Here is a 12,634-nt window from a genome sequence, read left to right on the forward strand (position 1 = left end):
GCAGCTTTCCGGGCAAGGGATGCCTCGCCTGTCAGGACGCCGACCGGGATCTCGGCTTCCTCGCGTCGACCTTCGGCCTCAGACAGAAGAGCCTGCAGCCGATGAGTTGAGGATAGCTCCTTGCTGGCCTTGATTAGGAAAGGAGCGAGTTCAAAAAGCATCCTGGCAGCGTGACTGACGGTCTGCGACGACGGGGCGTTGTAGAGTTTCACGAACTCTCTTTCACACCCGTGGGCCAGGGCCCAAGGAACCATCCCCGACACCACTTGCTGCAGGACTGACGGCCCCTCCTGGTTCGTCTCCTCCCCTCGGGAGGACGCGGTCCTCGTCTCTCCCTCCCCCCTGGAGGACGCGGCCCCGGTCTCTTCCTCCCGACTCGGAACATCCGTCTCAACGCGTGCCGAGTCAGGTACCGCCTGAGGCTCCGAAGCAGCAATCGCCGTCTCTTCCGCCCTTTCGTCCGGGTCGGGAATCATGACGACCGGAGGGGAAGAACTCGTCGGCTCTTTCTCCTTCCGCAGCACCCTTTGCCTCTTCGGTGGCGAGGCTCAAAGAAGAAGCGGCCGCGGAGGGGCCTTGACTTCGTGGATCGGCCTAAGGGCGGGGCGAGCTCGATCATCTCGGTTCGGGGACAATCCTTAGGTTGGGACGAGCTTCGGGCAGGATCTGCAAAAACAAAAAAAAAGGGAGAATAAGGCGAAGTAAGTCGGGGGAAGTTTGAAAATTCAGAAGATTCGTTCTTAATTACCTGTAACTTACGAGTCCAGACCTGCAAGATGAAGGCGCTCCGGTTGTAGAAGCACCTTCCAAGACTGTCCCTCGGATCCAACGACCTCAACTCTTTGATCCGAGCCGAGGCGATGGTGCGAGCCGGCCTCTTCTTGGAATATCCGCCGAACACAAGCTCGTCAGTTCGAGTATTACAAAAAAAAAAAAAAAAAAAAAACCCAAGTCACTGCTCTTTGGAAAGCCCGAGGGACACGAGCCTCGTGGGACCGGACTCATCCGTCTCCCAGCGACCACATGCCCAAAACCAACGCTCTCTCCAGTGTTTGTTGGAAGTGGGAGGGTCGGTTATCGGGGAACCGCCTCCGCCTCGCCAAGCAGCGAAGACGTAGAAGCCGGGGTAGTTCGGATTTACCCGCACTTGATACAGGTGGAGAGTAAGAGGTGGCTGTTCCATCTCAGCCCACCACACCGCACATCCGAGTAAGTTCCTCCACCCATTCGGGACTATCTGTCCCGGCAATCTTTATGCGAGACAAAAAGCCGCATTGCATTGACACTTGGTAAATCGCGACAGCCCCAGCAGGAGGGTGATCCGGCAAGTCATTCGGACGGGGGAGATAGGTGATGACCGACTCGGGAATATGGTACCCGACTCGGATTCTGTCCAAGTCCGTCTCAGTCAAGACCGAGGGAACCGGACCGCTTAAATCTTCCCCCGATCCTTCTCAGATTCGGCCTGCGCCGACTCACTAACAGGAGCAAGATCCGGGGTTCCTTCGGCGATTAAAATTTCATCTTCTTCCTCCTCATCTTCCTCCATATCCCTTGGCAAGTTAGGCCTTCGGCGGGTTAATAGACGAGGCCCACCAGAAGGAACGACGGAAGCGGCGCTCACGCCGAGCCGGTGACTCTCTCCTAGACTAGCGGCGTTGGCGTCCACCGCTATCTCGTCGATGGAAGGCGATTCCACAACGTTCCAAAACGTTGCGCTTCGCCTTCGTCTCAGGAAGCTCCCCACTGGGGACTTTGAGAACTCCTATCCGCCATTATTATCTAATAAAGAGGAAGGAGAAACTCACCGGAGGGAGAAAGGAAAACGGAAATGGCGGAAAGAGGCACCGACGGTTAGGAGAAAGGAAAAGAAGGAGATGAAAGGCTATATAAACCCCGAAGAAAATGCGGAGCGGGAATGGCAAGAGCAGTAAAAGTTTAAAGTGCGGGGCCCCTGACGTTATATAAGGTCGCCATACGGCGGAGACAGTTAATGGGGAAATGATTCGACGCCTGCATCGATTGCCTCATTCGACACGTGGCGCACGTCGACCGGCGACAATAATACCTTTGCTACGTGTCCAATCTTCGTTGGCGGGATGTGCGATTTGACGGCTGACGGCGCATGCGATGTCAGGAGCTGAACCGTCCCCCATCAAAGACCTAACGGAATGCATTTAATGACCACGACTCATCTCGGACTGAGGTACGAACCGACTCCAAACTCGCTACTCCTCAGTGCCATATGAAGCACACGGAGTAAGGGGGGTTACTGTTGGGGGCAAAAATACACAAGTCCGAAGACTCGGACTTAATGCCTCGGGACTCGGACTTAATACCTCGGGTCACCGAGGGATGTGTCGAATCCGATGCATGGTTCGCTAAACCGAGATAATGGTTGAGTCGGTTCGGACGACTTATCAGCGTTCCGGGCATGTGTCGGGCGGACCACCTTGCAAGACCGACCGTCGCTAGGTCAGATCTCATCCCGGATATCTTGGGATAAGATCTCCGACCCCGAAGCTCACGGGATCGGATGATGGCTCAAGATGGGCACGATCATATCTCCGTGATACCAGGAGAAGATCCCGCGCTCAGCGCTCAATATCATGAGGACCCCAGCAGCTATAAAAGGGGGACCCCTGTCACCTTGAGAGGTACGAAAACAAATTCCCTCTAAAAAACCTTTCAATACTTTGAGACCCCGAGTCCAGGCCTGACTTTGGCATCGGAGGGTCCCCTGCTCGAGCCGGGGTCTCCTTTGTCCTCTTTCTGTGCAGGCAAATGGTTTGGATAGCATATAAACATCATGGTCAGCTTTACCAAGGTTTCAATGGTAGACATTTCCGTTTTCACTGTTTCATTGTGTGGCACACATAAGTTTAGGATTTTCCTGATTTGGAGAAACTTATCGTATTGTGTTCTTTCAAAACAGATGAACAGGGATTTGCCATGGACAAAGAAGCTCCACGTAGCCCCGGGTCCCGCGAGTGTACTCGCTCGTATGACACGAAAGCAGATCAACGGTAGACGTGCCAACGTATAAACTGACGAAGTATTGGATTTAGGCTGAGCGGAGAGAATGGCTTGTAGAAATTTCATACAGGTCCACTCATCAGGCAAGTCACACCTCACACTTGAAACGAGAAAATCAACGGTGGAAAAAAAGCCAAAATTCTATATTCGATACGCACACATATGCAGATATATACCCTATTCTATTTTACGAGTGTTCAGGATACCTATTATCGCGTTGATGATCCAGATCCAAGAGATGTGAGTTGTAGGGCTGTCAACGGGCCGGAGTTGGGATGGTTTCAGGCTTTCAGCCCGGATTTTGAACGGTTTCGGGACGAGCCATTGTACGCAGCTAATCAAAATTTTGATTGTTCAGACTAGAGCTCCGCCCATTGAGATCGTAGTGAGTTGAGATGGTACTTATGCCACAAAGCTACTGTGTCTGCGTGGGGCTCACAGAGATGTTCCTGACAAATTCACTCTGTCCATCAGTTTTTAAAGACTATAATATGAAGTGAATCTAAAAATCAGGTAGATCCAAAACTTAGTTGGGCCACACCAACGAACCAGTGAGAATGGACACCTCCACCGTTGAAATTTCAATCTGCTTCACCTGATATTTAGATCTGCTTCATTTTGGGTTAATGCCGTGAAATGATCTGGCAAAACGGATGGAACGTGTGGATTAGAATACATGCATCAAGGTAGGCCTCACGGCTAGGGCCGCACCGTTTTGGGTTAGGCTGAGGCTGCTCCTAATCTGCTCCCGCACATCACTAGGCAAAACCATTGCGATTATGGGATGGGTGGCCTCTAGTGGGCCCCACTTAGCACAACTCCGTGGAAAGTGGTTTTTATTTTGACTTTTCGGAGCCGGGAGACTGCAAAGTCATCCCCACGTGAAATATGGAGATTTTGTTTAAAGTAGCCTTATGGTAAGGACAAATGTCCTCAGAGTCATATCTTCCTAAAAGATTTCTTTCACAATTCTGTAGCACAAAAGTTGTAAAAATGGAGACGAAAATGCCTCTGCTTTGGATCCAGCATTGGTACAGATTTTTAGTGATGAAGAAGCTATATTGCATCCAATCTCGAAGTAATGATGTGGATGAGACTTGTCATTAGGCCCATTAAAAGATAGATCTAGTCTTATCATCAGGCCCATTAGAAAGTAGATTTAGTTCATTAATTTCCTTTGCATCCTTCTATTTATTTGACAAGATAATAACTTTACACTGATACAATCTCCATGTAGCCCACAAAACCTGATGATGTATAATGGTGTCAATTCAATACAAATTATTTGTTTTGTGTTTTGGTCCATATATGATCGGCGAATATTGGTCGTTCTTCCAACCATAGTCTTACATGATTTTTTCGAGGATAATGGATGGAGTGGATTCCATACATAGGTGATGGTGAGCCCCACAATCTATGTACGAACAACCTTAGATAAGGCCAAGCATTGCCTTTTTCAAAATGTGCATGGGCCTTTTTTCTTTCTTGGAAGAAACTAACGATCGTGGAACCCACTACCACTCTCCCTCTAGCATTTCTCTCTAGTTTTGGTTCGAAAACACGTATTCTTTAAACTTTGTCCACCACTTCTACTATCATGATCATGCATTATATTTTTCAGTGAAGTTGTCATCTTCGTTCTATTTTTCAGTTCGGTTCTTGGTTTGGGGTTCTGTAGAACCGAATCGAACCATGAACCAGACCATGGAACCAAACCTGGAACTGAACCTCTTAGTCAATAAATTTTTAATTTTTAATTTTTTTAAAACATAAAAAGTAAAAAAAAAAAAAAACACTAATCTTTCTTTATTATCCCCCCTCTCTCTCTCTCTCTCTCTCTCTCTCTCTCTCTCTCTCTCTCTCAAGAACCATGCAACTGTATCATATTATAAAAAACAACCAATGCAATTAAGTTGGATTATAAAAACAAACCATGTAATTAGATTGGATTATAAAAAGCCTAGAACTGTATAATTGAGATGGAATTGAACTTATTTTTTACGGTCAGGTTCGATTCAGTTCTAGCGTGTTTTATTTTTCTTGGAATCGTTGGGAACGGATTGGTTCCGGTTTCACCTAGAATCGAACCGAGCCAAACCATGTGCACCCCTAACCCATACCACATGCCGACCTCAACCCTTCACATTTGACAACCTATCCCCTTATCACATGCCAACTTCGACCCTTAACAGATGCCAACTCTACCCTTAATGGATGATAATCTCGACCCTTACTAAACAGGTTGACAATCTCGACCCATAATGGATGATAACCTCAACCTTTGCACATATTATTGTTTATGTTGCAGGATAACCTAGACTCTTAATATATGCTAACATGGACACAAAACATATCACAACCTAAACCTTAACACTCATGCTAACTAGGGGTGTACACGAACTGAGCTAGCTTGGTTAGCTCGCTCGACTCGACTCGAAAAAGCTCGAATAGACTCGGTTCGAAGCTAAGTTCGAGCTGAGTTGAGCTGATTTTTTGAGCTCGAAAATGAGTTCGAGACGAGTTCAAGTAGGCCCCAGCTCGACTCGACTCGGATCGAATCCAGCTCGAATTGAACTCGGATCGAACTAATTCGATGACTCAGTTACTTTGCCATTGATGTTGCTCACCAAGTGTTTGATAAAATGACTCAATGAAGAGTAGTTGGTGGTAAGGAAGGTATGTACATGAAACAAACACCATTTTTTCTTGGTTTTTATGTTGCTTAGAAGGTGTTTGATAAAATACCTGTAAAACCATTGCTTTTGTTTCACATACAGAGGGATTTTGAAGGTGCAGTCCAGGTGTTTGTAAAAATGCCCTAATGTCGAACTCGGCTCAATCTTGGCTCGAACTCGGCTCGAGCTGCTGATCGAACCGAGCCGAGTTGGCCAATCAGGCTCGAGGGCTGAGCTGAGCTGAGTTTGAGCTGAGGTCAGCCAATGGCTGAGCCAAGTTGAGCTGAGGCCAGCACGATTCGGTTCGACTCGATGTACACCCCTAATAATAACCTTGACCAAAGATTTAAAGTTTTACCTTCAATAATGACTAAAATCGTACTTTCCTAGGATTATAAGGACACCAGAAAATGGAACAAAGAGGACCACTACGACGAAAAATATAATGTACAATCATGATAGTAGAAGTGGTGGACGAAGCTTTAAAGCTGACGAGTTTTCAGATGAATGTCGGAGAATGCCGGATAATCAACGCCGTAGAATACGAGATAATTGAATGCCAAAGAGAAAAATCGGATAGATACCAAAGAGAAATGCCCGAGGAATAGTGGTAGTGGGTCCCACGACCATAGTTTTTCAAGAAAGAAGAATGACCCTCTAAAAAGGCAATGGTTGGCTTATCTAAGAGATTTTATATACTGTCTATGGCCACCGTCACCAATTTGTAGAATATATTATATTCATAATCCTCAAAATTTTTTGAAAGTTCATGATTGGAACAATGATTAACATCTATAAATCATATAGACCACATCACAAGAAAACAATTATTAGTAAACTGACACTGTTATAAATTATCGAGTTTCTGGACCACACATATATTATATCAGCATGATGTTATCGTCTTCCTATATATATGGAGGGCCACAAAGAAACTAAACAGATTAGATCTATCTCAATGTGGGCCCAATGACAAGTCTCATGCCTCAAAATAAGTGCTATGTAGCTTCTCCTCCACACAAAGCCCCACCAGTGCTGGAACCAAAGCAACAACAATTTTGTACCAAAATTTTTAAAAAGTTGTTAGAAGTCCATCGCTGGGATATTTTTAACAGTCTCAATTTTTTGGGCGTTTGTCATTCACGAGGCTACTTTAGTCAAAATCCAACATTTTAGTCAAAATCCTAGAAATCTCTCGGCTCTCTCTCCCACGCACCTTTCCCTTGGATGCAAGGACCCTCGACACGGTTCCCACCATGAAACCTTCTCACCGCCTCTCCAACCTCCTCTTATTCTTCCACCTCATCTCTACCTTTCTCCAGGTGGGCCACACATCCAACATCTCTTCCTTCTACTACGACCAATGTTCTCCGTCCACATGCGGCAAATCCATCCTCAAATTCCCATTAGGAAGGAACGCGCCGTGTCGTAGCGCCTACATAACAACCTCATGCGAGAACGGCACCGTCTTCATCACTGACGATGAAAACCCACACATAAAATACAAGGTCGCCGAGGACCTGACAGATGAAGTCTACTCGAATCGGATGGTCAAGTTCGTCGATGTATCCCTCTTCGGCTGCGGCCCGATCCCTCCCTTCAAGGGATCGACGGCCAACGCCGGTTTTGAATCCCAGAAATGGCTCGTGGAAGGGGTCTTTCACGCGAAGTCCGACTACTGGTTGGGGACCTTCTTCAACTGCACGAAGAAGCCTGCAGAAGATATTGTTTCTAGGCTAAGAGAAGGTCCATGTTTGGAGTGTGGTGAGACCAGCAACTTGTGTTATTTCTACGATGGGTACATGTCTGATATACCCAACTGTAGACCTTTTAGGACTATCATTCCAGTGAAAGTGTTTAACAATTTCAGTATGGTTGGGAACCTTAGGAAGGTGCTTCAAGAAGGTTTTAGGACTGACTGGGATGGAGTTTGTGGGCCATGCATGGAAATGGGTGGTGGGAGATGCGGGTATCTTGATGAGAAGAGGCGAAGTGGTAAGGAGGTTTGCTTTTGCAATTCTGGGGTCCATAGACACAACTGCTCTGATGGTATGTTACTTTTAGATCATGGCTTTTGGATGATTGATTCTTTATTGGGTATTTTATACACTGAAACTTGGTGTATAAACTCTCTCTGTTGTGCACTTGCCTGTTGACTGCTAACGCATGTGTTATTTCATTGATGGGCCTGATCATTCAATCACCTGTTTGGCTTATGTTGGTTGTTGTTCGTATGGTTGGGATCTTTCAACTAGGGTAATTTTTCGGATGTGATCAATCCAAGAGGTGACTTACTGTTTGGATGGTTCAGGTCAAGAGGGGTGTGCTAGAATGTTTACATGGTTTATACACCACGTTTTCCGTGTAAAATTTTCATTTGACACAATATCATTCCACTGTTACTTTTTATTTTTTGGTTCGATCTTTCAAATGTTATTTTTTCTTTAATTTGTTTTTACACTGAGACAAACCTAGAACGTGCATCCTCAAGCTCCACAGCTTAACTGGAACTGGGCAATCTGAACCATTGGATTTATGGGTGCAAGAAACAGTTCCTAAAACTTATGAACTAGATGTAACTAGAAACATCAAAAGCTGTCTAAATTTTCTTCTCATGTGTGTTTGTTTCCCTGTGCTGGTTAGATCTAATATGTGTTGTTGTCTTTTGAAGGGCTTATAATTGAGCCTGTTGCTGAGGGCGGTGGGCCAAAGCGGAGAGACCCAAAGCGGCGAATGATGCTGATTATAGGTAAGAGTAGCTGTCTTATGTTAATGGAAACTTGCCATCTTAGGATAAAAGATTTATATTTGCCGTTCCCCGGATTCAAACACTTGACCTTGGACTCTGAAATTACTTCAAACAATCACTTGATCTAAAAGCTTAAGCTATTAGAGGATGGTATATCAATGTGTAATCAGAAATACAATTTCAGCAGAGTTTTATATGTTTACATGGTATCAAAGCCGGGTAGCAAAATTGTATTGGTTAATATATCCTCCCATGGGGCCAAGCCCACCTGTTTATGGTGTGACTGTGAGTGTCCCTCCACTCAGCCTATTCACAGTGTGAGCAATTCTCCACCATTGTTCAGTATGTTCCCGTACAGAATTTCATCTCGCACTTGCATATATATATATATATATATATGAGAAAAGGTTAAAGGTTCTATTCCGTCGAGCTCGGGGGAACATTCCATGAGCTCGAGTTGTGTGGGCCCCACCATGATGCATGTCGAACATCAACACGGTGCATTTGATGGGTCCCCTTTAAATTATGGGATATCCCAAAAATCAGCCATATATGTGGGCCATACCATCTGAAATCATACGAAGACATGCCTAAAACATATAAAAGCACTTGGTAGGGCCCACCTGAAATTTGAATGTCTGAAACTTGGTCTGAGACCTCTAATATATATATATATATAAAACTGATCGAGCTTTTACATCAATTGATTGTTTGACAGAGTCTTGAGTCATGACTCAACTCGAGACTGAAAGAACCAATATGAGTCCACGAGTCTTAAAACCACGGAAAGTTTGCAGCATATTCCCGAAATGCCTCCATCGATCACCTCAAAACTATACTTATATATGTACCACTTATTCCCATATTGCCCCCACCATTCTTCCAATCGTTGTTGGTACTTTTCATTCCGAAAATGTCATTGAACGATTAACTCCAAGTTTGCAACTGCACCTGGATGGAGCATACGTGTCCATGTCTGATCATTTTCTTCTTGTTGTTGTTGAAGGATTTTTGCTCGTATTGGTAACTGTCGTCGCATGTGCAATCTACATTTACTGCCTTCAGAGGCGTCGTATGAAGCGAAGATCGCAACAACGTGGTCAAGACGAGCAAGTGCTTCGACGCTATCTAAACAATGACAATAGTACCCCAGCTTCCATTGAAACATTCCTACACAACTACAACTCTGGCATGCCGACGAGATTCTCCTACAAACAGCTGAAGAAATACAGTCACAACTTCACTCACAAGCTCGGCCAAGGCGGCTTTGGATCTGTTTACAAGGCCGACCTCCCTAATGGCCTAGTAGTGGCTGTCAAGCTTCTCGATGAAACTGAGCAAAGCGAGGCCCAGTTTGTCAATGAGGTCCAGACCATTGGCCGAATCCACCACAACCATCTAGTCCGGCTTTTGGGTTTTTGTTTCGACAAGTCGAGAAGAGCTCTAGTGTATGAATTTATGGCAAATGGATCCTTAGATAAGTACATCTACCAAAGTGACGACGGTTTGCCTGATAAGCTGGGCTGGGCTCAGCTCCATGAGATTGCGGTCGGCACCGCGAGGGGGATCGCCTACCTCCACGATGAATGCCGGGTCAGGATATTGCACTGTGACATCAAGCCTCACAATATCCTTCTTGACGAGAGGTTCACGCCCAAGGTGTCGGACTTCGGCCTCGCGCAAGCACTGAATAGGGAAACTAGTCATGTGTCCCTCCCGCGTGGGAGAGGGACTCCGGGATACGCACCACCAGAAATGTGGTTGATGAACCATGGTCCGGTGACCAGCAAGTCGGATGTTTATAGTTATGGGATGGTGATTTTGGAAATGGTTGGGAAGAGGAGGAATTTCAATGAAGAAGCTAGTAGCGAAAGTGAGGCCTACTTTCCTGAGTGGGCTTACTTGCACTATGTGGTGGAGGTTGGTGGTGAGTGGTCCAAACACAACTCAGACCAAGGAAGAGAAGATGATGAGATCGTGAGGACGATGTCGCTGGTGGGCCTTTGGTGCATACAATTCGAACCCAATCTGAGACCGACGATGTGCAGGGTTATAGAGATGTTGGAGGGGAATGTGGTGATCGACGCTCCTCCAGTGCCATTCGATGTAAGCGTGTCTAGGGTCGTTACTGGTGGGACCCGCATGATCCCAATCAAGGACTGTATCGTTCACCATTGAAACCCGGTCATATCACCCCATTCGGGCCTGTATTGGGCTGTTATAGCCATGCTGTCTGTGGCTGAAATTGGTTCGTATCAGTTTCGGACGATACTTTAAATCACCTTGTTCCGGATCGTAACATAAGGCGGGAGTTCATAGTTTCACATGATACTGACATGTATGCATACAAAGATTTTGAAATGTTAATTTCTCTAGTATCAAATGGGCTTTAAATACCCGACTGTTTGTTTCCTCAATCAAAGTGTAAGTTGGGTTGGATGAGATCTGGACCATTCATCTGGTTGGCTATATGGTGGATTGGCTGCTAGGTGCATGGACAAAATCATATGGATTGGATAATTGTAATCGACAATTGGAGGGATCTGGTCTACTGAATATTTATCATTAGTTGGAATTCTATCTAACCATTTATTTGTAATCTTTAACATTTCATTGGCCTTTAAGGTCGTCTGACCAGCAGGAGATTTGGGTTTTGTGCCAATCTGCGCCATGCATGGCAGTGCCAATCAAATGAACGGTTCGGATCTTGTACATGTTGCTTGCCATTTGAACCCGGGATTAAAAGCTGGATTTCTCATCAAGCGCGAGGAGATACCCCATATGTGCTAGCTGCTAACGTGGCATGTTTGGGGAGGGAGCGGATTAGTTGAGACACCGGATCCACCGAGGTGGGTGAGAACCCTGAGTGTGGGGCTCACAGTGATGTATGTGCCTTAAATCTACACCGTCCAACCATTTTCAAAGATCAGTTTAGGGCATGATTCCAGAAATGAAGCATGCCCAAATCTTAGGTGGACCAAACCACAAGAAACAGTCTTGATTGAATCCCCACCATTAAAAATGGAGTCCACCGGAATGTTTATTTGCCATCCAACCTGTAAGACCTATATGAAGAGACCACACAAATATCATCTTGATCCAAAGCTTTTGGACCCACAAGAAGCTTTTAATGCTCAAATACTACTGTTTCATGTACTATGGTCGATCTTAGATTTGGATCTGCTCCATTTTATTATCATGCCCTAAAACGAGTTTTGAATACAGATGGACGGCGTGGATGTAGTCACACACATCAAGGTCAGCCCCACTGTCAGGGATCCCACGCACCTCGGTCGATCCGGGTCTCACCTAAACTGCTCCCGTTTGAGGAATATCCAATCATGCAGCCCGGTGGGACCTAGCGTCCAGATGATCTATCTAGGAAATTAGGCCAGTCCACTCATCAGGTGAGCAATACACGTGTTGAGTATAGACGGTCAGCCAACTCTTTTGCCATCCGTTATTTATTTATTTATTTATTTATTTTCTTTTGAGATTGGACCCATGTGATTAGTGGGCATCCTTATCTTGAGGCCAGGTCACACACAGTAGGACCCACTGGTTGTGATGCTTGGTTAATCGACGGGCTTTGGCTGGTGATCGGAGAACCAACCAGCTAGCTGATGTGAAAGCTCTCTGGGCTCCACCACGATGTATGTGTACTTTTTCTCCACGCCAATCCAATTTTTCCAGCTACAAGGCGGCTTCATCGCTCAAATTGTTGAAAACTTCCTGGGGACCACTTAAATGTTTATTTGTAATCCAGCTGTCCATAAAATCACGTAACCCTGGATGAGGGGAAAACACAAATATCAGCTTATCCAAAACTGCTATGGCCTCTCAGGAAGTTTTCAACCGTGAGTGTTAAATCTTCACTGTTTCCTTCGGTGTAATCCACTTGAGTTTTGGATCTTTCTCTTTTTTGGCCTCATGCCTTAACATAAGCTGGCAAAATGAATGGACGACATGGATAAAACACATACATCATGGTGGGCCCACAGTGCTTTGACACCAGCCAAACTGTGTACTAGTTAATCCCAGGAGGCACTTGGATGAGAGCATGCTAGGCTGCGGTGAAATTACTAGCAAAACCTCAGTAGAGAATTTATTTGATCCTTGACCCAAGCAAAGCCAGCAGAGTCGCCCCTGCCAATGCTCCTAAAGTGGTATGAAA

General features: G+C 45.7%; 1 protein-coding gene across 1 annotated transcript; it reads left to right on the forward strand.

Moving 5' to 3' along the window:
- The first annotated feature begins 6,905 nt into the window (after positions 1-6,905).
- LOC131242616 (rust resistance kinase Lr10-like) lies at positions 6,906-11,045 on the forward strand. Its single transcript, XM_058241373.1, has 3 exons — positions 6,906-7,760; positions 8,383-8,460; positions 9,467-11,045. The coding sequence occupies exons 1-3, from the start codon at positions 6,968-6,970 to the stop codon at positions 10,636-10,638; spliced, it is 2,043 nt and encodes a 680-aa protein (XP_058097356.1). The 5' UTR covers positions 6,906-6,967; the 3' UTR covers positions 10,639-11,045.
- The last annotated feature ends 1,589 nt before the right edge of the window (positions 11,046-12,634 follow it).

The sequence above is a fragment of the Magnolia sinica genome, chromosome 4 (assembly GCF_029962835.1).
Source record: "Magnolia sinica isolate HGM2019 chromosome 4, MsV1, whole genome shotgun sequence".
Taxonomy (NCBI): domain Eukaryota; kingdom Viridiplantae; phylum Streptophyta; class Magnoliopsida; order Magnoliales; family Magnoliaceae; genus Magnolia; species Magnolia sinica.

Excerpts from the sequence above, each read along its gene's own strand:
- LOC131242616 (XM_058241373.1), top strand. The coding sequence starts at position 6,968 with ATGAAACCTTCTCACCGCCTCTCCAACCTCCTCTTATTCTTCCACCTC. Across the intron at positions 7,761-8,382 it reads TAGACACAACTGCTCTGATG|GGCTTATAATTGAGCCTGTT; the intron begins GTATGTTACTTT and ends TGTCTTTTGAAG. Across the intron at positions 8,461-9,466 it reads GCGAATGATGCTGATTATAG|GATTTTTGCTCGTATTGGTA; the intron begins GTAAGAGTAGCT and ends TTGTTGTTGAAG.